Source organism: Platichthys flesus, chromosome 15 (genome assembly GCF_949316205.1).
Source record: "Platichthys flesus chromosome 15, fPlaFle2.1, whole genome shotgun sequence".
NCBI lineage: Eukaryota > Metazoa > Chordata > Actinopteri > Pleuronectiformes > Pleuronectidae > Platichthys > Platichthys flesus.
This window is the reverse complement of record NC_084959.1, coordinates 15226889-15252140: the sequence shown is the minus strand read 5'-3', so window position 1 is coordinate 15252140 and position 25252 is coordinate 15226889. Positions and strand designations below refer to the sequence as shown.

At 44.2% G+C, this 25252-nt stretch overlaps 1 protein-coding gene across 3 annotated transcripts in view; it reads right to left on the bottom strand.

Moving 5' to 3' along the window:
* Positions 1 to 24562, bottom strand: part of ksr1a (kinase suppressor of ras 1a) — a 28273-nt gene extending 3711 nt beyond the window's left edge. Inside the window, exons 1-16 of one of the 3 annotated variants that reach the window (XM_062406847.1) lie at positions 23985 to 24562; positions 12911 to 13051; positions 8622 to 8769; positions 8037 to 8526; positions 6119 to 6300; positions 5795 to 5864; positions 5068 to 5151; positions 4866 to 4927; positions 4658 to 4767; positions 3559 to 3721; positions 3205 to 3246; positions 2836 to 2884; positions 2670 to 2730; positions 1078 to 1356; positions 802 to 998; positions 281 to 377 (exon numbers count right to left, since the gene is read on the bottom strand). In XM_062406847.1, coding sequence (XP_062262831.1) covers positions 281 to 377; positions 802 to 998; positions 1078 to 1356; positions 2670 to 2730; positions 2836 to 2884; positions 3205 to 3246; positions 3559 to 3721; positions 4658 to 4767; positions 4866 to 4927; positions 5068 to 5151; positions 5795 to 5864; positions 6119 to 6300; positions 8037 to 8526; positions 8622 to 8769; positions 12911 to 13051; positions 23985 to 24218 — 2409 coding nt within the window. In that variant the 5' untranslated portion in view covers positions 24219 to 24562. Of the gene's footprint in view, positions 1 to 280; positions 378 to 801; positions 999 to 1077; positions 1357 to 2669; positions 2731 to 2835; positions 2885 to 3204; positions 3247 to 3558; positions 3722 to 4657; positions 4768 to 4865; positions 4928 to 5067; positions 5152 to 5794; positions 5865 to 6118; positions 6301 to 8036; positions 8527 to 8621; positions 8770 to 12910; positions 13052 to 14519; positions 14539 to 23984 lie in introns of those variants that run through there. The other 2 variants (XM_062406850.1, XM_062406849.1) reach the window with 2 other exon arrangements.
* Between the last annotated feature and the right edge of the window lie 690 nt (positions 24563 to 25252).

Below are 25252 nucleotides of genomic sequence, written 5' to 3'. Positions count from 1 at the left end.
CCGGTAGTGGATGCTGGTTCACAGAAGTTTGCCCAATCTACTTTATTCCTTGTGGAGACTTCTTTTTCGTGTGGCATTGGCTTTTCATGCAAGAGCAAAAATGAACTATATATATCAAAACTGAAAAATATCTCTTTTAATAAAAATCTTTCTTGGATTTTAACAAAGCCCATTCCTGGACATGTAATCCTTCACTTCTAAAGACATGAATCAAGTTTTGGATCTCCCCAACTCAAAGGCATCAGTGGGAGCTTTGAAAAGATATGAAAGAAGCATTTACCTTTACAATCTCCTGAGCGATTTGTCTGGTCTTGTTAATATCCAAAGTGTTTTTAGTGTCTCTAACAACAGAATACAGCGTCCTCCCTTTACAGAAGCTGCAAGGAAAGAGGGGGGGGGGGGGGGGGGGGGGGGGGTTAGATTGATGAAAAAACAACAACCCACGTATTAAAGTTGAACCCTCAGGAGTCGCTGATCAAGCTGGTGTGAGGGAAGCGATAGAGAAGAGGACAGAGGCTTCAATAGGTTGTGCTTCCAACAAGTGGACAAAGAATTAACCCCACACTATGAAATTAGACTTTGTCTCAGTTTGACTTTTACATCTTATTTTTGCCTCACTTAGAAACTCCCCTCACTCTGAGAATGCAAAGAAAGTGACGGCATTTTTACATTATCAACTTTGAAAAGCTTTGTGGGGCATGATTGTAATTCTTCTTAACTTTAAAGTGTTATTAAACGGCCAAAACAGAATAAGACTCCTTCGGGTCATTTCCAAGGGATGTTTGATATTTTGGTTCTGACCTGGTGATGATGGCGAGGTGCGGTGGAGCCATGCAGGCCCCCATGAAGAGGACCACATTCTCATGTCTGGTCTGCCTGTAGTTCATCACCTCCTTTTTGAAGAGCTTCAGGTGGTCCTGGTTGTTCCCGTCGATCTCCAGGAGCCGTATCGCTACCTCGCCATGCCAGCGACCCTTGTGTACTTTGCCCCAGCGGCCCTGCACGGACACGGACACACGTCAAATTCAGCAAATGTCTTCAGCACGTGCCACAAATGCCAACTTCCACAGCGCTCACCTTTCCGATGAGTTCCCCGAGGTCCAGCTGCTCATACGGGATGTCCCACTCCTGGAGGTAGACGCTGGTCTGGCTCGCCTTGCGGGAGATGGGGCCCTTCCACTGGTTCCCCCGCGAGCTGGGCAGATCGTCCAGTTCGTCGACGTCCAGCTCCCCGTCGGAGCCCATGCTCATCCTGACGTCCTCGTCGTCTTCCTCGTCCTCGTCTTCCTCCTCCTCTTCTTCTTCGTTCTCCTCCTCCGCGTCTTCATCTTCGGCCTCGATGTCCTCCTCCCCTTCCTACAAGAGAGTGGTGATGGCTGGAAGTCAGATCAAGCCTGTATAACACCTGTTCCTATGAACTTTGACCACTAAACATTCTATTCCAGTTTTGGAAAACCCACTTTGACCAACAAAACTCCACAATTTGTTCAGTTTATCCGTCACATTTGTGCATCAAACCGGCTGCACAGAACAAACACTGAATGTTCTAAAATGACTCCAGATATTACAGAGGTGACAGTGGGTTGACTATGCTACTCTCAAAATGTTACTGAAAAAAATGAAATAAGTTTCTTTAACCAATCTTTAGAAATCTTTTTTTGCCTTGCAGTTGCTGACCTTCAACAGTAGGGGGTGCTGCTGCCCTGTCAGCGCCATCACTTCCTGCATCCTTGGATCATGGTGTTGTTATTCTACTACATATACAGCTAATTACTTATTAATTTCAAATTAAAGGACACATCTGCATCTCCGTATTTTAATCGTCACATATAAGTTCATAATGGCTCGATCGGCATTATTTAGTATCAGAAAAGGCCTAGAAACAAGTGTTAATGGAGGATCCTATTTTTCTTTAATCAATTTTGTACAATGTCCTTTAGTTTTTATCCTCAGAGTTCAGCTTTGTGCTGCTGTCTCTTCAGCATGACTCGTCTGGTTGGATTAATGACTTCACCACCTCAGCCCTACCACCGCAAAACAGGTCCGCCTGGTTCCAGTAAACCAACCTCAGAGAGAGGATGTTTGTTTTTGGTTGATGCCAGGCCACTCATGTGGAAATCATTTACGAGAAAACAGAAGTCTGGGGTTTTTTAAAGCCATGAATAGCCGCAGCTATCACATGCCTGAGTAAATAAATGAATATATTATGATTTCAACTGCCCATCAGCGTCTGAGAGAAATGAGTTTGACACCTGCTGCTCGGCTTTGATAGATGATATTCAATTCTTGTTTTGGTGCCATAACAAACTTCCAATGTGACAAATGGTCTGACTCAAAGACCATCATGTGGTGACAACTTGAGGCTGGTAAGACTCTCAGTCCTTCAACTCATTTCATTTCTGAGGGGCAGCTGTGGCTCAGGAAGAAGAGCACAAGGTCGGCGGTTCAAACCCAGTCAGCCCTATTCCACGTGTCCTTGGGCAAGAAACCCTGATCAGAAATCCCTGATGGCTGAGAAAGTGCTGTAAGTCGATGCAATGTATGAATGTGTGTGAATGGGCGAATGGCAAAACTGTACTGATAAGAGATATCACTTGTCATAGAGACCGGAAAATCACTTCATAAATACAGAGCATTTACATTTCAGAAATATCAGAAGTAGACATCACCTCTTCGTCTTCATCTTCAACCAGCTCCGCGTGTACGTCGTCTGATTGCTCTGTCCCACTGCTATGGTGCACAACATGAACATCACAGAGACAAACATTTACTTTCTGTTTGAACACAATTATTAAATCAACTTGATTTTATTTTATTTGAACAGAAATGTCTTACACAGTGTCTTGTAGGACATCAGGGTGCAAATGAACAGGACTGGAGACATCTGCAGAGAAATATACCAGAGTTTAGGAATAAATGAGAACAACCATCCGTCCATTCCTTTTGTGTTTCTGCACTTTTGCGTTTAGAAAAAAAGCCTCACGAAGAAGACGACATCTCATGCAGTTCCACACTACCACCAGCAGATGGGGTCGAAAGGCTGTCAACATGCACAGTGGAAGGATTTGGAGCTACACTACCTGCCACAACCCAAACAGCAAACATGCAGAGGACAGGGGAGGATTTGGGAGAGTGGGATGATGGGAAACTAGCAGAATGCAGAATGATGTTTTCGGGGGGGGGGGGGGTGGGCATCAAACTCACCGGGGAAGATAAACTGCTGTCTATGTTGAAAGTAACAGGCAGCTTTTGCAAAAAGAGACGGGAAAGACCGTCAGGCACAGCACGGAGGGAGACTCTTGGTTAGAACAACTTTGAGTTGACAGATGTTGTAAAAAGTGCAGTTGCTTGTTAGGGTTAACATCATATACACATAGAGAGAGAGAGAGAGAGAGAGAGAGAGAAGAGGAGAGAAGTGTGTGAGAGGCCCAGACTCTTAGAACCTAGAAAGCTGGAACTTCGATTTAGGAACAGTCCAATTAGGAGAAATGACTGCTACCATGCATATTTTCAGTATGTGCCACATTTCTCAATGGCTCCATCTGTTTGCCAGCTTACCAGGGAAGTTGAAGCGAATGTGACCTTTGGGCGAGGGGTTGGGCGGCGGGGTGGCGCTGGGGGGGTTGCTCTGCTGGAAGGGCGCCGGCGAGGAGGGCGTGGACGAGGTGGTGGAGGACGGGTTGCTGCTGGAGTCCAGCTGGTTCAGCACTGGAGGATGGTCCTGGTGGAGCGAGGATGGACGCAAACAATATTACTCAGGCCCGACATATTATATAACTAATTGAACTGTGCAATACTCATTTCCTCTCTGTGCGCAATTTCAATATCCTACATGTGCAACCATGCTTCACTTTGTATCTGTTTACGTTGTTTATCCAATTTTTGTATTTTTCATATTTCAATGTGTTCCCATTGTGTGTTTACTTAATTTTTATGTTTACTGGTGTTATTCTTACCATCCTTTGCATTAAATGGGACGAGAGCATCACTAATGGACTGATTTTAATATTAACCCAAATAACCAATAGTCTGAATAAGACACTGTCATGTAAACAGCTTTTTCAGATTTAACCTTAATAAGGGTCGTACTCCAAATAAGCAACAATCAAATTAAGAGTATTCTGATATTAGCAACATTATGTTAACATGTTTGTCTTAATCGCATCATAACGTCCGATTGGAGTATTCAACATTTTGCAACACCGACATACAGCAGTAACCAACTGCTTGATGACATAACCACATGGGGTGAAGGAAAAACTCCAGTTATGCTATGTGATTTATGGGAAAGTATTTGGATGGGCTTTAATATAATAAAGAGGATATTTTTAAAAGAGGTCGCAGGAACGTTGCACTTATGATATATTGGAGATATTGATGACATGAGTCATAATCAGACAGACAGGAATATGAAGTAGGATTATTGGTGTCCACCTAAACGAAGTCAGTGTGTTGCATGAGCAGATGGTGCAGATACTGACGAGGGGAAGACCAACATTTTTTGCATAATTATTTTTCTTTCTAAACGTAGTATGGGATCAGGGAGAAGTAGAGGTGATATGAGTTCTAGGAACCAGTGGAGTTTATGGGAGATGTTCCGTAATACAGAAAAACAGTGTGCTGTAATGCAAAACTCCTAAGTCATCTTTTCTTTAACCTTTTTTGTGATGGCTTTTGGTAGCGTGCCAAACTGGGGTGCTTCTGTCGGCCGATCCACCGGGTTGTTGATGTCAGACGGAACGGACTCAGTCCTCCGGATTTTGGCAACTACAACAGAAATAATGGCAACGTCACAACGTGTGTACACAAATGTAAAACACACACTGCTTCCAGCAACTGCAGATTGAGGATGGATCAAAACTTACTTGGTAGAAAGGAGATTCTGCAGGATGGAGCTTCCTTTGTGCATTTGTTGTGGCACTTTAACCTTCACAGAAAGTGAACAGCACGTGAGACACCCAGGACACCTAGAGACACGCTTTCTCATGCTGCTGCAAAACCTCCAACAATAACAAAATCACTCCAAGTTGATTGAAGTGCCCTTAAAATAGAAAGTGCTCCACTCACCGGCAGTGTTTGCACTTCACCCCAAACATCATGTTCTTCTGGCACACCTGACATGTCTGGGAGAGCCAGGACCTGGTTGAAAACCTACACATAGACAAGAGCTTCTGTGAGACCTGCAGATCCAACCTGCAGCTGACTTAAGATTTGTGTAGTTACTTCCTTAAAGGAGACATGTAATGCATCAGTTCTACTTTCGTCTAGTGGGTTGAAGTTTTTTGTGCGTGTCAAAGGTCAGCAAAGTCCTGAAGCCCCTGAAACATCTCGGCAGTAGTCCGACTCCATTGCCCACATTTGTGCAATCTAGTGGCCAGTCTGGCACGCCCCCTAAAAACCCAGGTAACGCTAGAGCAGAGGCTGACATTTCCTACTTGCTCTGGATGTACTTGACCAATCAGAGCAGACTTAGCTCTATCGGGCCTGATCGTGCTGTAATAGAACGGCTTGTATAATCAGGTATTCATACATGGAGAGCCTGACCAGCGGGCCCACATTTTAGCATCAATAGAACCATGGGCATGATAACATTATTAAAGAGAGAAGAACTAAAGCTTCAACCAAAAGCTGAAAAGAGGATCCGCAGCAGTGAACAGTTTTCTGATCCTTAGAGCATGTAAACCTTTTAAAGTAACTACCCACCTAAATACCTTTAATGATAAATCTGGTTTCTTTTGCTTTATTGGGAAACACACTTAGGATGGACAATAGTTTGTGATAAAGAGAGATGTACCTGTGTGTGACTGAAAGGCCGATGTCCCTCCTCACTGCTTGCGGGGAGCTGCGATGCACTGCTACATTATCTAGCCGGAGAGAAGGAGATGGAAGACAAGGGGAAAGAAGGGAGAAATAATGAGGGGAAAGGATGTACATTCAACATTTGAAAAAAAGATTTTGAATAAAGATTATAATATAAAAAATAACAGGAGTGGTTATTTTCCAGACCCCATTAAGTATCAAATCTAAGTAGACAGGTTCAGAGTAGACGCTTGACTCTAAAACACACTCTTTCAGCGAAAAAGCTAATATGTTGATATATAATATATTGATGACTCACTCTTAATGGTGCCGTAGTCTTCCATTAGGGTGGGTGTGCCAGGCAGAGTGTAAGGTGCTGTGGTGGGGGTCGGGGTGAACCCTGGCGTGCGCACCGACCCGGTGGGGTAGCGAGAGGGCAGGTCCTCGCACCCGTTCCCGTTGACTTGCATATTTAGGAACAACTTGTTCCTCCGAACACATCTGACGACGGGGGAAAGAGAGAAACAGAGTACGATGAGAATGCGTAGGTCTGGCGCTGTCGCAACAAGAAGACGACATATCACCACACGGCCGTGCACGATGCTGGTTATGTAAGGGACAGAGAGAGAGAGGTAGCACTGGCACAGGATAACCAGGGTTACATCTTAACACCCAAGATGGAACTCACAAGGACTGAGGCACCAAGCAGTGCCAGTTCTTTGGCTTAGACACACACACACTTGCACACACACGGCCATGTGTGCACGCGAGCAATCACAGAAGCAAAAACAATCCATTAGGACATTCTTTCCTTAACCTCTGTTCAATCAGCTATCAGACCTGTGACCTGGATGAACCAGCCGGATTGTCTGCATGTGCGTTAAAGGAGGGAATCTGTGTCAGTCGTATTTACTTCTGACTTAGTCAGTTTTTCCCCCCTCGAAAAGTAAAGCTTTTTATAAACAGACAGGATATTATGGATAAACATGTGGCTTGTTTGTGTATGTGCATCCGATCACAATAGAGAGAGAGAGAAAGACAGAGAAAGAGAGAGACAGATGAGGAGAGAGGGAAGGAGGAAGAGAGGGAGAGAGAGAGAGAGAGAGAGAGGGGTGAGAGATTGTGTTTGTCTTGCCACCTCGGAGCATTAGTCAATCAAAACTTCCTGTTTTGACAGGACTCATAATATCTGGGAATCTATGTGGGGATTAGCTCCACGCATACAGTGAGAGCAAAGGAGCAACAGGCCGGATGTGGATGATGGGAAAGAGGAAGAGAGAGGGGTCACCTCTGTGCATCACAGTCATTATAGACGGGGATACAATTTGCATTCACACAGGTTTCAAGTTACCAACTGTCAAGAAAAAAACTAAAATAATTCATTCAATTGAAACAGGAAGTTCACAAAGTCATAAATACGCTGAAAAAGAAAATTGTTGGACTGCTCAACTGGTATCAAAACAAAATTATTTAAGTTTGTTCAACTTCAAGTTAACAAGCTATATAAGCACAATTTCTAATTTATATTAAACAATAAAACTATATTTATGTGTAACCAGTTGAAGTTTTTCATTTTAAGAATTAACAATATTCTTTTTTTAGATAATGGTTTGCCATTTTGGGGGATTAATACTTAAAACTGTTATTGAAATTATCCTCAATTTATTTGCTTCATTGGATGATCAAATTAAGAAAGTGGCAGCAGCATTACTTACTAACCATTTTGCCCATACTGCAGGTCAAAGAAAATTACTCACATTCGCTATCTATATATCAATCTATCCATCCATCCATTTATCTATCTATCTATCTATCTATCTATATATCTACATCTACAGTACATCTATCTTTGAGTGATGGAACTCATTTTAGTGTTAGAGGTTCTGTTAGTGACACATAGAAACCCTCATATCTGTCACCAGACTTCATGAACAGGGAATTTAAGGAAGACTCAGCAAATGAAACTGCACCATCAGGCTGTAACAAGCCCATTTACTGAAACTGAAGAATGGCAAAGAGTGAGACACCGCAGCGGTCCTCTCACCGAACATTTTCCCACACTCCCCAAAGCCTGTAAACCTGTGCTAACAAAGCCAGCAGTGGCAATCTGTTATAATAACAATGCGATGTGAGGATTCCCACTCAGGTCAACTCTGACCTACTTATGAAAAGCTGCTGTGAGAGGTGAAATCTGTAACGGCCTGTTCTAATCCAAACAGTCACATCTGACCACCTACTTGCTGGTGGGAGGGTCCTCGATGCGGTTGCCCAGCTGGGACTCGTGGCTTTTGCTGCGCGTCAGCGATATGTTGGGAAGTAGATGCAGCACTTTGCGGGAGGGAGGCGGAGGAGTGCAGGGCGGCTTCAGTCGGTGACGCCTCTTCGAAGGCGGAGTTATGGGTGGGGTGGAGGTGCGTCCGTGGAGGCGGGCCGTGCGAGCTAAGGGCATGGGGAATGGATCCGTGAGGGGGCTTTCGCCGTGGAGGTGCGATGCCAGCGCTTCAGACGTGGGCGCCGCCGACATGGAGCCCGAGCGGTGGTGAGGGAAAGTGGGGCAGGGTGTGGACGGGGTGGAGTGGACGGTGGAGGGTCGGGCAAGAGGCGAGGGGCTGTGAGGACGGAGTGGGGTGCCCAGGCCTGTTAGCTGGTCTGCGGTCAGTAGCGAGCCACTGTCCCTCCTTGTGGGCTCGGACATCCACAGACCGCTGTCTTCCCTCAGTTCACCTCCTGGACACGGAGCACAAACAAGAGAAGAAACCTCGATGAGAAAACAGTGTGATGCATCTTGATCTGGGACGTTTCCAAGCAGTAAACCCACATACCTGATTCAGTGGCACCCTTCAGACAGGAGAGGGCAGCACCGAGTCTGGCACATTCCTCTGATCGTGACCCGAGTCTTCTCATCGTGTCCCTCACCTGAGTACAAGTCATCTGCAGTAAGGCATCCAGGGACAACTTTGCTTCCACTGCCTGCAGACGAGCAAAGAAGAGGAGATGGAGCTAACTGAATAACTGTTCGACAATGTGCAAAAGCATAACAAACATACAATCTATCTCACTGGGAAGTAGTAATAAGAAGATCGGTAATAAATAAAGTATAAACAGTCACCAGACTTGTGGTGATTATTTGTTCAATATTCAGAAACATCCTGTATACTCTTGTATCTAAACTACTTACCAACCCTAGTGTGGCCGTAACAGAACTGACATTTGCGTCACAGGATAAAACAAAGACTGTGCTTGAATTTGTTTATATAACATCGATAAATAAAAAACACATTTCAGCGTGTGCAGCATCCTGTATCAGTCAGCATTACAGGGTCAAACTGTAAAGGCACTAAATAGGTCATTCAACCCTACAGCATGCTTCCTGGAAAATAAGTGGTAATCCTGTTTGTTTGTGGTATTTCAAATGCTAGCTGATTGTGCAGTTTGTGCAGTGCAACACACAGTTTTATGCCTGCAAAGAAAATAATGCGTCAACACTGAAGTCTGTCAAGAGCAATTAAACTCTCAAGATCAAACATGAGGTTGAATTTAAACAGTGTCAGAGAAGAGTGACTACGTATAACATGGATGGAATCACATATCATAACATTAACATTAACATTGTGCAAGTAGGACATTCCATTAATAAAGCAGAGCTCATAACCCTGACAGGCTACAAGTCAAGATAATAGGACCACAATGTTTATTTGATATATTAATAGAATTTCTATTAATAGACAACATTTAAAAAACATTTCCTTTAAGGAGAAACAGATATAAACATTCTCATATGTACATGTGCACGACTAATGGCTGAACTGATTACACTGCAACCTGATTTGCAAAATGTGTAAGTGAGTGAGTGAGGGAGTGAGTGTTCAAATATATAAATAAAGATATACATGTGTTTTGCCTAACACCATGGGATGTTCTATGTAACTTCTGACAGTTATCAGCTTTTTAATGTGAAGCAGCTTCATCAGAACTTAAAGACAAAGTTGTAGCAACCTCCACCAAGTAGATTATGTTTTCACCCCTGCCCGTCTGTTTGTTTGTTTGTTTATAGGGATGTGGGATGGGTCGGGGAAGAAACCATTATATTCTGGTGCGGATCCACATCAGGGGGGTGGATTTCAGGAATTTGATAATAAAAGGAAAATAAATCCTGGATCAGGCCCATTTAAGGAACTGCTATTCATGAGTGTGTGTAATGTGCAGATTGACTACGTGTCCGTGCTTACTTGCCACACTAATAAAGGGAACGTTCATCAAAACTGTGACTCAGACTTAATAATGCTGGATCACTATTTATGTAATGAATTCAGTCTTTATTGAGGCTAATTGTCCTATAATTGTTAACCTACTTCCACAAACGTCCGACCCTCTTGCAGTGAAGTACGAAGGCCTTTCTCTATTTCCTCTCATTTTCTCTTCTTATCAGTCTTTCATGAGTTCAGTCTGTTAAAGTTCATTTGCTCTGACAGTCGGCGAAACAACAGCACAAAAACAAACAGCTCGTTGGACTCTCTGGATCAGAGCAGGAAATGAGATATTCAGGAGATAGTACTGTGATTTTAGGATGTTTTTTGACAAGGGAACTGCGCAATTGCTTATCATTAAGGTTAAAACCTTGCTCTGAGAGGGCAAACACTGATCAGAGGAGTAGGGCAAGCTCCCACACTATGTAAACAGTTGACAAAAAGGACACACACACAGACACACAAGGGAGAGTTGATGTGATATTCAAAAGTGCTCGCTTCCCAGGAAAGTTGAGGAGTCCTCAACCTTCTGTGCCCCTGCGCTGATAAATAATTTATATTTTACTATAATTTATATTGACGATAAATATTTTATCTAAATGCAAGACTTTAGTTTGTGTATCAGTACGTTTTGAACATTTACACACATTTGAACAATACCAAAATAATACTGATAAACGTGACGTGATACGAAATGTTCACAATGTTTCATCTCCAGCGAAAACAGAACAGGAACACTTTGTTTCTCCAGTTAACTCATGGACAAGATTAACCACTCTGTTGTATACCTCCTCAAACAAGGGGCGGACAACCCAAAAACCTAACGCCTCTGGTCACTGGCTGTTGCCGGCCCGGACAAATAAAAAAGTACAATTAAGTTTTACAATTTAGGAAAGTTTCACATGCCTGTAGGACGTTATGTAATACTTCCCTGTCTGTTGCAGCGTATGAGCACAGAGGGTGTGTTTCAGTATTTAAAATAATAGTCATTGTAATTGTTGGTCCATCTATTACATAACCCAGGCCTCTTAGTATAGAGTGAGGTCATGCATTGTAGAAACCTCAATCTAATAATCTTTGATCTAAATGGGTCATCACCACGCCATGACAGCTCTGGATCTTTTGAGAAATCCCTCACTGGTATACAAGATATATATAAACATAAAAATAAAATAGAGCTTTTATGATGCTATGAAACAAACAAAAGAGAGTCTTATTTCAAAAGTTGCTGGGGGATTCTTTAAAAAGGGGAGATGAAGGTTATAAATGAAAAGCAAAAAGAGCATGAAAGCTCTGACCAAGTAATCAGATGTGGGACAACAAGTGCAGAACCATTTAAAAGAATCAGGTCAGCGTTAGAACTCAGAATAAAGACACACAGAGAAAAGTATTGGGACCAGACAGGAGCTGAGAGGGATTCACAACAGTTTACAGCGGCACAGGAGAGAGGAGCCAGTGGATGGAGAAAACTGAAAATGACAAACAATCATGTTTTGGAAAAGATGCGAAATAAGTAAAAAAGAATGAATGTGATGTATTTCAGAAGCAGATTGACCGGATCCAGCTGCTATCCCTGTAGATTCCTCACAACTTAGAAGAAGATAAACAACAAATAGAGAAAGTTACAGATGGTCCCATGTTACAGCCAAACTGTCACTTACTGAATTCTGTTCAGAGTTCTAACATTCTAACTTCAGCGCTCCATCAGGCCCTTACATATCTAACTCTACCCTTATTCATCCACTGGCTCTCTCAGATCACACTCATTAATATCAGTGGCCTCATTTATAAAACTGTGTGTAGGATTCATAGTGTACATCATACAAAAGCTAAGTTGTTTTATAATCTTTTCAATTTAAGTTAATGTTAACGATGAAGAGGATCAATAATCTGCTTCAGTTCACCCCCTCATCATCCTGTCTCTAAAATGTTTGTATGCATGGGTCAGAATTACCCCCCCCTTTTTCCCGTTGAGTTTGTTTTTTATAAATGCCAACGCTTGCGTGGGAAGTGGCGCACACATTTTTTCAGCCCAGTTTTTGTGCGTACACAACGGTTATGAATGAGGCCCCAAGGCCTCTTAAAATGCCAGCAGTTTTACATCAAGGTTCATACATAATAATGAAACTTGACCAATTTTCAAAGAAATCGGTTGTTTAGTTTTTGCATAATCATGCTACTAAAAAACAAACGCAGGTGAAGGTAGTTGTAACTGCAGTGATAATTGAACTTTTCTCCAGTGAATCTCTCTGTAAGGACACACATGGAATAAGTACCGTTGACTGAGACTCATTCCCAACCACTGGAGGACGCACAAGAGACAGTGCTGGTATAGCTCTGATAAAATATTTTAATTTCAATAGTTCATGAAGTTTGCTCTAAATAGTAGAGTAAATATCCACTGAGCTCAAACACTCTCCAGTCACACACACCTGATGAAAAGAGGTGCACAGCAATAGGCGGCAGCAGCCACAGCGGTTTGTTTGAAGAAGAACAAGTCTATCTTGTCTGAGTGATAGTGAGCAGTCCCTTCACCTGCCATATTAGTCTCATGAAAGGTGTTTTGAATATTGCTATGAAAATTCCGCACTAGGCAACGATAGCTTCTCAGAATTCATCAGGTCAAGTTTGGATTGGCTGCCGCTGTCTGCAGCCTGAATTATCCCGATGATCAAAATGACTGAGCTTCTCCTTTAGAAAGGCATTTTGATGGTGACGGGTCAAATATTCCTCATGCACATGCGAGCGCAGACTGAGCACACATCCTGAACACAGATAAATGTCACAGACACACATTAGTCACCCGGGCCGTAGGTGGGGAGACAGCGAGAGACCGCGACATGCACACAAAGCAACACACGTACCACGGTGAGCTCCGGCCGCAGGTTGATGGTGCGTAGCCAATCCCGTAAGCGTGGGTAGCTGTCCAGGGCCTCGGGCCTCTCCGTCTCCGGCACCTTCTGCTTGCACTGCAGCTGTTTACAGATGTATTTCATCAGCTTCACCTGCAGGGAGCAACAGAGAACACAGTGAGGAGGGGAGGGGCAGGTTAGAGTGGCGACTGGCAGCGTGCAGCGGAGGCCTTCAAGAGGGACGACCACTTATGCAGTAGATGTATTTTATCACGTTTCAATTGAGATTTATTTTTCCGCGCATGCAACCATCATCTGATCAACACAATAAACACTAAATTCATGGAAATGCTCCTGAACTCAGCAAACCTGCAGTAATGACTCCAGTGTTTGTTTAACCCCATTTCCCAGTGTCCCCTGTGCACCCGACTGTTAATTAGATATAAACAGCAATCATTGTGCAGAAGAAAAACGAGCTGGTCATCTAATGAGAGCATCTGCGGTGCTGGAGGAACGAGGAGGCAGCTCAGTGACATCAGCAACGTCAAGAGAAGTGCAACTTTCCATTCCGGCGCTTCACTATCACTCTATAGGGGAAGCATGATGCAGATTCAACCGCACTGGGTGGCATAAAACACGCTCCAGCATGAAGCTGTGGACATGCGCCTGGACAAAGCCTCCTCCTCCTCCTCCTCCTCCTCCTCCTCCTCCTCCTCCTCCTGAGAGCATCCCCAGTGTCTTCACACTCTGGTGGTTCTGCTAATGAAGCAGGGGAGTGACCAGAGAGGAGAAGAGAGGAGAAGAACAACTAAAGCGTCGCTGGCAGACTGTAGTAGCTTTCTGATGCCCTGCTGAGACCTTTTGCTGTAGTGTCACATGGCACGTGACACGCCATTTAACATTAGTGGAAACTTAAGTAAAACTAAACCCTGTTGTGCTTAAAAACTGGACTCTATATATATATATATATATATATATATAAATAAAATACTTCAGGCCGTATTGCCTGCATTTGCCAATCGGCTTACTGCTCTCTCACTGCGAGGGCCACCTAGCCACTAAACAAAATCCCAATTGCTCTCTTGGCTCCCCTTTGACTTCAGGACAAGGGTTAAAGGCAAATCTAAGAAGACGATGGTCTAATGAAAAAAATATATAAATTAACAACAACACGTTGCACTTATATGTTGCACTTACATGTAGCAATTTGTAGTTTGGCTTTTCTGAAGCTAATGCACTTACATGAGTCTTGCTGTTCTGGCATGAATGGAACTGTGGCCATGTACACGTAACCAGAACAAGTATGGTCAACACTTTAGTCTCCACAAACAACTAGAGCCTGAACTATGTGGTTTGGCCGATAATACCAAACGATATTAGCCTTTCACATCACATGAGCATGTTTGATATTATGTCCCAACATGAAAGCTTTATTTTTCCAAGATAAACAATGCAAAAAATCTCCAGGTGTCTGCTCGTGTTTTATCCGGATACGCCCGAATCTTCCCACATGCAAATTGGGTTTAGGCCGTAGGTGTATGTGTGGAGTGTGGCTGGTTTGTTTGTCTCTGTGTGTCAGTGATACACCAGTTCCATGTCCAGGTTGTATCCAGCCTCTCACCCAACATCAGCTGGGATTGGCTCCAGCAATATAGATAATTCATGTGGAACAGATAAAAAAAAAACAGTTATTTTTATATCAAAGAAAGTTCGTTTTTTTAAAGCTCTTTACATTTGGTTTGGTTTAATTCAATTTAATGTCATCTATAAATAAGTTGTTTGCCGTAAAATATCAAGCCTCAATTAGATTTCAAGGGTTTGATAAAATCTTAGGAATATTAACCGATTTACAAAAAGTATATATATATATATATATATACACACATCTTCTTATATTATCGGTAATAGACATTTTTTAATCCCAGATTTTTGTATAAAAGGCCAGAAGGTGTGAGACAACTCAAGAGTCTTTCTTAACCGATGACAAGCGCAGTGGTCTTGTGAGTAAGTATTACATTGAACACTGTGGTGTTGGTTTGCACGGGCTCACCTTGTGCAGCTCAGCGCAGCCCTATAGTGTGTCTCCTTATCTCACAGCCTATCTGAGAGAGTCCATTACAGCAGGCAGCACCTTCAGATGAGCCGTGCGACACCAGCTATAGCTGTTGACCCACCGTGCACCTCTCGAGTGCCAGCGCGACAATGAGGAGGCGCGCGCTTCTATCTCTGCTCTTTCAGCTTTCTCTGTGACACGTCGGCTCTCCAAATGGCAAATAGAGAGTCATGGAGCCGTGCTCATCTCTGAAAGCGTGGCCTTGGGGATGTAAAAGAGAAAAGGGCTGATTCGTGGCAGCTGTAATAGAAGCAATCTCCACTGAGCGCAGAAAGAGAGAGAGAGGATTGAAAGGAGGTGAATGCTCTCTAGGTCTATTGACGGCTGCTGCTCTGCTCTACAGTTACTCATCAATTATCAGCTGCACTGAAAGCATTCTCCAATAATATAACATTCCATTTCGGAATGTAAAATGTGTAAACTTTCAGGCAAGAACTGTAAGTGGTTATATGTGCACTTACAGTTCTATATAATTTGAAAAGTTGGTCTTATCACGGCTGCAAAAATACTTAATTTTTTATAGAAATTATATTTACTTAAAATCGACACATCTTAATTAATGTGCCCGCCGTTTCATTTCATTAAATTTCACGTCAATGACGGGTAGCTATTGTGTAAATGATCTATACAGAATTTGCTATGTGGTAGGCTGTGCTATTTTGTTCTTTAAATATGAAAGATTGTTATGTTTGGTCCAGGAGATGACAATAAATGCAAAAGAAAAAAATACATTTGCATATATTGTGCATCAATGTTCACTTTCTGACCTTGCACATTAAAGCCTCATCAACCAAAATATTTGGTTTTTAAAACCAGTGGTCTGTTTATCTGGAGCGGTGGTATCTGTAGAGTTTGAACCTCTGTTGAGCTGCACGCATTTGACCTTTGAGGCCGGCCTGTGAGAGCAGCTCCTTCTATGGCTGGAAGGGAGGGACAGGCAGACCCCTCCCCCTCTGACATTCTAATTTCTTAACGAGACGGCTGGAAACTAATGTCCAAATACATGGGACATTTTCATTTACATGTACACTTCAAAATTCAGCTCCACAGCTTCAGCGCGCTCCCATCACCTGTGTGAATATGCCCCATTAGAAACCCTGCTCCCAGTGTGTCTGAGCGGGCCTCCTGCTTTTCCTCCCCGTACACCAGTGCAGTGCAGTGACGTCAGGTCACCTAGCAACCCCTCTTCTGAGTCGTCAGCAACATTTCACTGGGATTTTCCCAACATGTGAAGCACGGCGCTCAGACACCATACATCTCCACACTCTAATGTCAGTGTGCATCTCTCTGCAGCACAATGTGTTGTGGTGGCTTCAGACACAGGACTGACACTTTTACTTCCACACACACAAACACATTCTCTTTCACCTATCATCATCCTAAATAAAAGTGAGGTGGACAGGATTACACAGCCGCACATGTCCCCAAATCCCTCAGTGACATTTGTAATGTGTGTATTTGTGCTGGGAGCAAATTGAGAGATAACGACAGGCCCAGCCCCCTTCTTGCATCTTTTGCTGCAGAGTGGAGAAGGCAGCATTTGACGTGTGGCCTGGGGGTGGGAGCAGGAGGAGGAAGGGGAGGGGGAGGGGGGAGAGATGGCGTCTGAGACCACCTGTCGACAGAGCTAAACAACGCCATGGCAGCGGCCTGATGCCGCGAGGGGATGAGTGACAGCCGGTGTGTCAGCGAGCAGGGAGAGAGAGAGAGAGAGGGGGAGAGGGTAAGAGGAGTCCCAGCAGCGGCCTGTCGCCTGACACAGCAGACTCGGGGAGCAGATCCCACTGCTCCAATTGTTTCCTCAAGGCTCTTGCTGACACAGCCACTTTGGTGCACCTGCCATATCTGAGCAGAACTGGGCAGCGACGCTCTGTCCCTGAAAACGATATTTGTTCAGGAAGGTCAGCTCGCTTTTTCTTGCGACTAAAAAGGCACGTTGTTTTTCTTGTTTCATCAGAGCAGACTCCCTGAATAAGAACGCAGCTGAATCACTCAAATTAAATTCAACATTAAACATCAAAAGGTAAAGCCCATATTCCCAAATCACAATTTTCATCATAGGGCTTGACGGCGTGCAACATCCTCTGCCCCCAACCCTCGACACGAGTGAGGAAAAACTACCAAAACAACTCTTTCAACGGGACAGACAGAGGTGCAGTAGCTGCCACGTGTCACAGAACTAATCAATAAAATAACATATTTACAATATTCATGAGAAAGACACTGTCTGACTTAAATGGGAAGGTGAGAAAATGTATTTATGCCAAAAGCAAATGTCTGACAGAGAAGGGGGAAGCCATCACTTGCCATAATGACGAGTGCAATGACAGATCCATCCTCATCCCCGGTGACACAGAAGATGTAATGTTCAAGTTGTCGTCTGCAGGATCCTCTGACTGAACATGTGTCCTTTATAGTCAGAGTCACTCACACTGGAATGTGACAGGAGCAACTGCAGCACTGGAGCTGAGGCCTGATGCAAATCGAATGCAAACGTTATCACTTTCAAGGGCACATTTTATAAAAGGATCGTGCAATTAAACCGTGCGAGTCCACCTGATGGTTTATGGCTGGTGCACGATTTCATCTGAACGTTAAAGATTACAACAAAAAAGTAACACAATGGAACCAGGCGGTCCTTGTTATGCAGGGGTCGGGTCATGTGGATTTTTTTGGGTGGGGATGGATATACATGGTTGACGGTCCCAGACAATGGCCTGCTGCTCCTCCTCCATCATTGTTATCACCAGTGTGAGTTGACCCCTACACTGGGCTGGGTGCAGTGGTGGGAGGCGAGGAGCCGATTGAGCGGCTTTCAACGCTCTGTGTCAGGGTTGAACAAGGTTAGTTCCTTGACGACATACACACACGCACGCACACATAACACACACATGCATGCGCGCACGCACACACATCCTTGTTTAAGCTACACTTTTCTAACAGAACACAGTGGTCAATGTGGCAATTTCTAATAGCTAAAAAAAAAATGATTTTTAAGTGTCATTTTAAAGTGACTGCAATAAAAAGGTTTAGAATAGGAATTTAGGGATTGAAATTAAAGCACGCCATGCTAACTTCCTCTAAAGAAGCACAGCGGACCTCAACATTGCAGGATGTAATGCAACATGCCCGTTTAAGAATAGATCAAGGCCGGCCTACACCGTTCAACCATCCTGATTTCCACATCATGCAGTCCCTTCTTACTGACTACACCACCGGCACTGTAAGAAGGAAAAGCGAAAAAAGGAAACAGGGTCAGCATTGCTACAGTCACTAGAGCAGAGCTTCCTTTTATACCCTCATGTGAGCGACAATCTCCATTGTCTTCTCCTAGGACCCCAACACACACACACACACAAACACACACACAGACACACACAGAGCAGAGCGGTTGTCATGTCATGAGCAGGGGCCCGGCGGATTGGCCAGAGATTCTCCCCTCCCCTTTCCTCCCTGCTCTCCCCTCTTGCACAGGCTCCTTGCGCGTCATTTGATTTTCTTATTTAACAACCAACCCTGAAAACGCGTAGGAAGAAAGATGTCTAAATATAGCCACAGCCACAACAGCTCGCACCACAAGCGCACACAGCAAACTCTCCCGCAGCACCGTGAGGAGACAAAACAAGAGTGATGCTTTGCTGTTCCCTGATCAGCACAGAGGGCAATGCTTCAGAAAGAGGAGAGGCTTTCATGTGAATACACTTAACAGCCCTGGCTTTTTTAAAGGATGTGTAAAACACAGCGCTCGAGATCTACCGTTTACTGGGCAGGAAGTGTCTGGATCACGTAAACCTGATTTGTATCTGCTTGTCAAATACTGTAGACAAGCTGCTACGGCACTGGCCCTCTAGCGAAAGTTAGGAAAACACAAAAGAGCTACAGTACAAAACTTACACGGAGGCAGTGAGAGAGGCTGCAGACACCAGGCTGAGTGGGATTAACATGTGAAAAGTGAAGTACCAGTTAGCACTCCATTGGAGAGGCCAGTATCATTATCCTCTCACTGGCGAGGCTGCAAAAACACACAGTTCAAGTGGACTAATAAAGCTCTCTCGATGGAAGTAGAAAGTGAGTTCAAGCCTCTCTTCAGTGCCCTCCACTGCAATACGGGAGCGATACCTGTTTGCACTGCGAGTGTGACGGCTGCTCTCGCCTCAGACAGCTCGCTCCAATTTGCCGGATGAATTTAAGAGGCCGAAGCTACACCCACACTACTACATCAATATCTTTGCTACGGATTTGCCGGACATCCACGCTCCTTCAGAGATGTAAAGTCGCTAAAACAGCGACATTGGAAAAGCTGCTGACCCCGCTTTAGTTGGAAAACTCTGAGACTTTGTTTTAGTCATGTGGACAGAGATCGTTTTAGTTTGAAAAGGCTGTAAGTAGATAATGGTTATGATCATATTAATAACTTTATTTGTATAGCACTTATCTACGCAAAATCGGGGCATTAAAAAAAAATGTATAAAATAAAAGGTTAGCAGATATTAGGGACCTATTCAATTAAATTGTAGGTGCCAAAGAATAACATATTATGGTAAAGACCATAAGAATTGTATAGTTATAGTTCCCACAATAAGCAAAAACATTGGATATATGTTGTATGTGATTATTTAATATCATTATGATATTTTCAAAGTTGTAGCCTCAGAGTGTTAGCGGTAATGACGCCTACCTCAGGTGAGAATGATCTACGTGGGATCACATGGAAATGATACAGGGGGTTTCACACCTCTCACATCAGCTCTCAGGGTTCAGACAAAAACAGGTTGATGTGATGTCTCGTGCAAGCCTGAAATGAAACATCTGACATATTTGGCTGAACTTTGGAATCATAACAGAGCCAAGATCTACAAAGCCAGACAAAATCTCTGATCAACGCCCCCGTCACGCTGACTTGAAACACAAGAGACGTGTGAAATCTGCGGGAGGAGTAGAGCGAGAAGTGAAAGTGCACGCTTATGGCGAGATGTGGTGTCAAGACAGAGTGCCAGTAAAGACACAGGAAGTAAGACGGCTGATGGGGACAGCACCCCGTGCCTTGGCCTGCTCCGCTCGAAAGACATCCTACGCTCATGGATCTGGGGACGAACCTGATCAGTAACCTGCTGATCTATAGTCCAGGTCTTGTCAGTTCAGCCTCATTGGTGCTGATTTAATGAATAGAAACTGGAACAGTTGCACCAAGTATATTTTGTCATGTCTGCTCACAGGGAGCTCAAAGTTCAAGGAGCTAAATAGCTGCAACCATGAAGGTGACAGTCGTCACAATGTTTCTAAACCTTCAATTTAAATGGGTTTCAAATATATATGTCCATAAACAGCAACTGTATTGTCACTTACACTGTATTTTATATTAGTTGTAACTGTTTCAATAGCTGGAAATATTTCCAAAGCAAGAACTGATCAGTATTTCTCGTGAATAAAAAAAAGCAAGAGGAAGTGCACATATAAATCTGCACTTACCTTGTACAGAAGTGGAAAAATGATGATAATATTATACATAATATATGATAATAATATGTCAGGATTCAAAATTAATAAAACTAATTAAAGTAGACACCTGCAGCTAAAATAAAAGTATGGATGCCGAGCCGCTGGATCTATTTACACTCGCTTCCACTGAGCAGAGACGCCACAAGAATAATGTTATCATCATATCACAAGAAAAAAAGGAAGAAACTGACACAGATAAAGGCCTGAAGAGCTCCAATAAAGAGTGAAAACATCAGTTCAAGGTGAAGTTGTGTTACGAGGAACAGTTTGAACATTGAGACAAAAGGGAAGTTATAATCAGTTAAAATAAGATAAAATAAAACAACTACAATGGCACTTAGTGGAGCGCAGACCTCCACCAAGGTCCCAACAGTCCTTGTAAGAAACCATATTTATTTATTTAAATCACTAGAGATGCAGCCACAGCAAATTGCACACACAGTTATAACAGATGTCCCTTAAACAGGTCCGATTTTTTTCATCGAGATCCAAAAATCACTGTGAGAAATCCATGAAAATGTTGAACCAGGAAGTGAAAAAAGCTTGATGGATGCTCACCATAATGTAATGGGTTCTTCCCTGACCGATACCACATCATTCCACCAACTTTTGTTTTAATCAACTATAGTGTTTGCTTAATCTTGCACAGATAACACCAAGGCTCATATTCAGCTGTGCCTAAAACGACAGTGTCTGCTGTACCTGTTTCCACTGCAGCAACTACAAGACAGAAAGCAGTGAGGGAGGATGTCATCTCTTTCATAAATGGGGTCTCCACGATAGAAGCTGGAGGATCAGAACAACCGTTAAGTCTTGTAACCGCAGGAAAGAGACCTCAAGAAACACGTGTGACCAGTGAGGTCTGTCCATTGTCACGCAGAAACAATGCTGGTGCAAAAAGGCATCTACGAGACAGCACACCTCAGGAAGTACTCTGCCAGATCACATCCTGTTCAAAGCAGTGACGAAGGCATGCATGACGACAAATAAAATAAGAAGAGTTGAAGCATGTGGAGGAGAGCACGTTGTGTGCTTCACTTTGCATTTATTTGCACAAACTATTCAAGCACACCAGACGTGCTTTAACCCGTTAAAGCCGCCCTTTGGACAAACTGTAGTTCTGCTCTGCTTGAGAAAACAAAGATGTGCTCCGTTCAGCTTCATTGTCACTCAGTGTAGAAAGGCAGTTGGGGTTTTGGGGATGACGGCAAACATGCATCTGATCTGGTCTGCTTTCTATTTAAGTAAATACTCTGAAAATGCTTCTTATAATACCAGGCTTCTTTACTTGAGCCTGTGAAAACTGTGTTCCCACACACAAGCTTGCCAACTTGCACCCGTTTGCCTGCCAGGCAGCGAGGGAGCTATACCAACCTATTTTGTTATCCGACTGGATAAAAGAGCTGCGCATAAAAAGCACAGCACTGTCTTGTCATGTCTGTCTCTCTCTGCAGACTCTGATCCGACCATCACAAATACAGGTGCATGATTTGACATATTGTCTTGCAACATGGTCTGCTAAGGCAAAGATTACACATACAGTGAAGGGGTTGCTTTAGGTGGCTATTTTCTTCACGAGTCATGATTCGCGTCCGTTTTGAAGGTTCTCTCGAAAAACCACAGTTCAGCCAAGTCCCTGCGTTGCCGAGCGTCTGAAACCAAATGCTCGGAGCTTTCTGGAACATTAGTTTTTAGGGGCGACGGCACGATTGTTCCTGGGGTGTTCGGTTATACAGAAATAAAACAGACATGGATAATTGATAGCCCTGAGCCAATCAGGAGTGAATATTCCTTTTATCCAAGGTATAACGCTTAAATAAACCATGAGCCAGAAAACCCATTTACCATTGTCTCCACAGTGTCGGTGTCTCTGCTGCCTTTTGCAAAGATGCAATCATCTGACTGCTACCAGCTCACATCTGTAGGCTTTCCACATCTCCATATCTCACCAAAATCAACTGTATCCACACACACAAACACACACACACACGCACACAAACACAAACACAAACACCTTGTGTCATTTCACAGTGTGCAACTGTGCATTAATCCCATGCAGGCTTGAGCTAAACTGACCCTAATGCAAAAGGATCATATCAGCAGTGGTGCAGCTAGGATTTTTCTAAATCAGGGGCCATAAAGGGGCCACAATTTACTAAGGGGGGCCAATAATGTGTGCATCCATGCAAAATTCCTGATCTGGTAAGGTGCACATTGAAGTCATTCCTTGTTTACTGTCAGCTCTTTATCTTTGAACAGAGCACGATTGAATGTTTTTCGAAAATTGAAAGCACATTGTGTACTTAACAAATTGTCATATATTTTTGGTATTGTTAGTAAAGCTCAATCAACAAAACCCACTTCCATCTGGTTGCAATTGGAATGAAATCAATCGGCATCAAATGACTCGACGGCAGACACAGGTTTCAATCGGGCGAACGAGCTGAATTGGCAGACGTTGGCAGAACGTGACAGGGAAAAGATTCCAGAGGCAAACTCCTCAACTGGAATTAGAGAAGCATGTTTACCCGTGATGTGTAAAACGTATATGTGACAAGATTATGTAGGGGGAAAAAATATGACTGGCAGGACCCAGGGACTTCCGTGGCCAATCAGATTTCAGGTTGAGCCGGTGCCCCCCTGGCCCCACCCCTGGTTTCACCCCTGATAAAAATAGGAATCCCATAGTAGGAATAAGGAGGATTATGATACCAACAAATTCACGAATAGGTCAATTTCAAATAAAAGGCGGCGTTTCTCCTCTGCATCTGAATGTTATAGAACCATTTCTAAATGACAGGGGGGGGGAAGGGTGAAGGGATGGGAGCAGAACACACTGTGTGCATCCTTCGCTGATCCCGGCACGTTAACCGTGGCATGACTCCTCCATTGTGCCGCCCGGGAGGCTGGGGCGCGATGTGCCGAGGCCCAGCAGAGCGACGTGCGGCTCTTATTGCGCAAATGGCAATGTCAAGTCATCCCATCACGACCGAGCGGAATCTGCATCCAAGCTCCGGATGCGGGGAGGAGAGCCGCGCGCACACGGAGCCGGGCAGAACACATGGAACACGTCGTGCATTTGGCTTTGTGTTGTGTGTGCGTCGAGGGGGGTGGGGGGGTGGGTTCACATGAACGAGTGAGCAGTGTGGGATTATTGAACGTGTGCCATCAGGGCCAGGGCTGGACTCGGCCCCATACCCACCCCGGACAAATGTGTGCACCTCCAGGGGAAGGAGGTCACGCAGAGATCCTAAGTGGATCACTGATATCTGTGGGGATTATCGTGGAGAAATAAAGAAGCAGCAGTGTAGCTCCACAGACACCCTCACACCCCCCCCCCCAACCAGCAGCTAGAAAACACACTCCGCCGCTATTCAGCCTGTGATCCGGACGCGCATGACTCCGCAGTTTGACTCGACCGCGGACGTATCTGTGTGACATGTCTGCAAGGAAGACAAATAAAAAGCCCATTACCTCCAAAGTGCGTATCTCCTGCTGCGTGAGGTCGTTGGACGCGGCGCACTTGGTGCGCAGCCCCTGTAAACTGGAGATGGAGATATCAATCATGTTCTGGATGAGTTCGCATTGGTGAAGCGCGGCCATCGCTGCGCCACCGCCGCCACCGCCGCCACGGCCGCCGTCCCTCTCCGGCTGAGGGTGGTCGTCGCTCCGGACCATCCTCCCACCTTTCACAGACACGCTATCCATTCCTCAGCATCGGGGCCGCTGCTGGAAGGGACTGGAGTCAGACCGCGGGGCTCCGGTGCAACATATGCAGCCGTCAGAGCGACGCGGCGGCGGCGACCTATTGTGGAAGTTCGCTGACACCAGCCGTCCCCCAGCGCCCGATCTGTGGCAGAGGATGGAAGCCCTGACGTGTGAGGGTAGAAACGTGTCTTTGCTTTCTGGTTCTCTCTGAAATACCAGAAGCAGATGCTCGGCGGTGGGCCCCGGGCTGAGAGGCGGTCCAGTCCGGTGACGCTGGGTTTGGGTTTCCAGTCCGTTCAGGCCACCGACGAGCGGAGAGTCCACCGACGGCTCAGGCAGAGGCTTCACCGTCTGTCAGCTGTTGGGAACATCATGCGCCGCGCTGCACTCTGGGAAATGGAGTCAGCCACACTTGTGCGCGTGCTCAGTACACACATGCACATGAAACCTTCAGTACTATTCTTTGTGCAGTGAATATACTAGGTTACTACTACTATCACTACTACTACTAATACGACTACTACTACTGCAAATAATAATGATAATAATAATCAATCCCAGCCCTGCCCTGCCCCCCCAAAGAATGGATGGATACTACTACCAATACTAATATTAATTATCATTGATAGGCCTAGTACTACTTCTACTACAACAACAAGTACTACTACTAATTCTACTAATAATACCAATAATAATGCCCACCCTAAATAATGGGTCAAAAGGATAAGCGGTATAGATATAGGTTGGATGGATATATACTACTACATCTACAACTAAAACTAATACTCATACTACTAAGAGTAGGCCTACTGCTACTATTAGTAAATCAATAAATACTACTAATTGTAGTAATCATTATAATTATACACTATCTACAAAGCCATAAGTCAACAATAGCATGGGTGTAAGAAATCAATTAATAATGGCTGCATTCTCTTCAGATGTTCCAGTTTTGGTTACACTATGGACACACTTTTTCATGATACAGTTTGACATGCAGTACATGGAAGAGCATAGGTATACCGCATCTAATG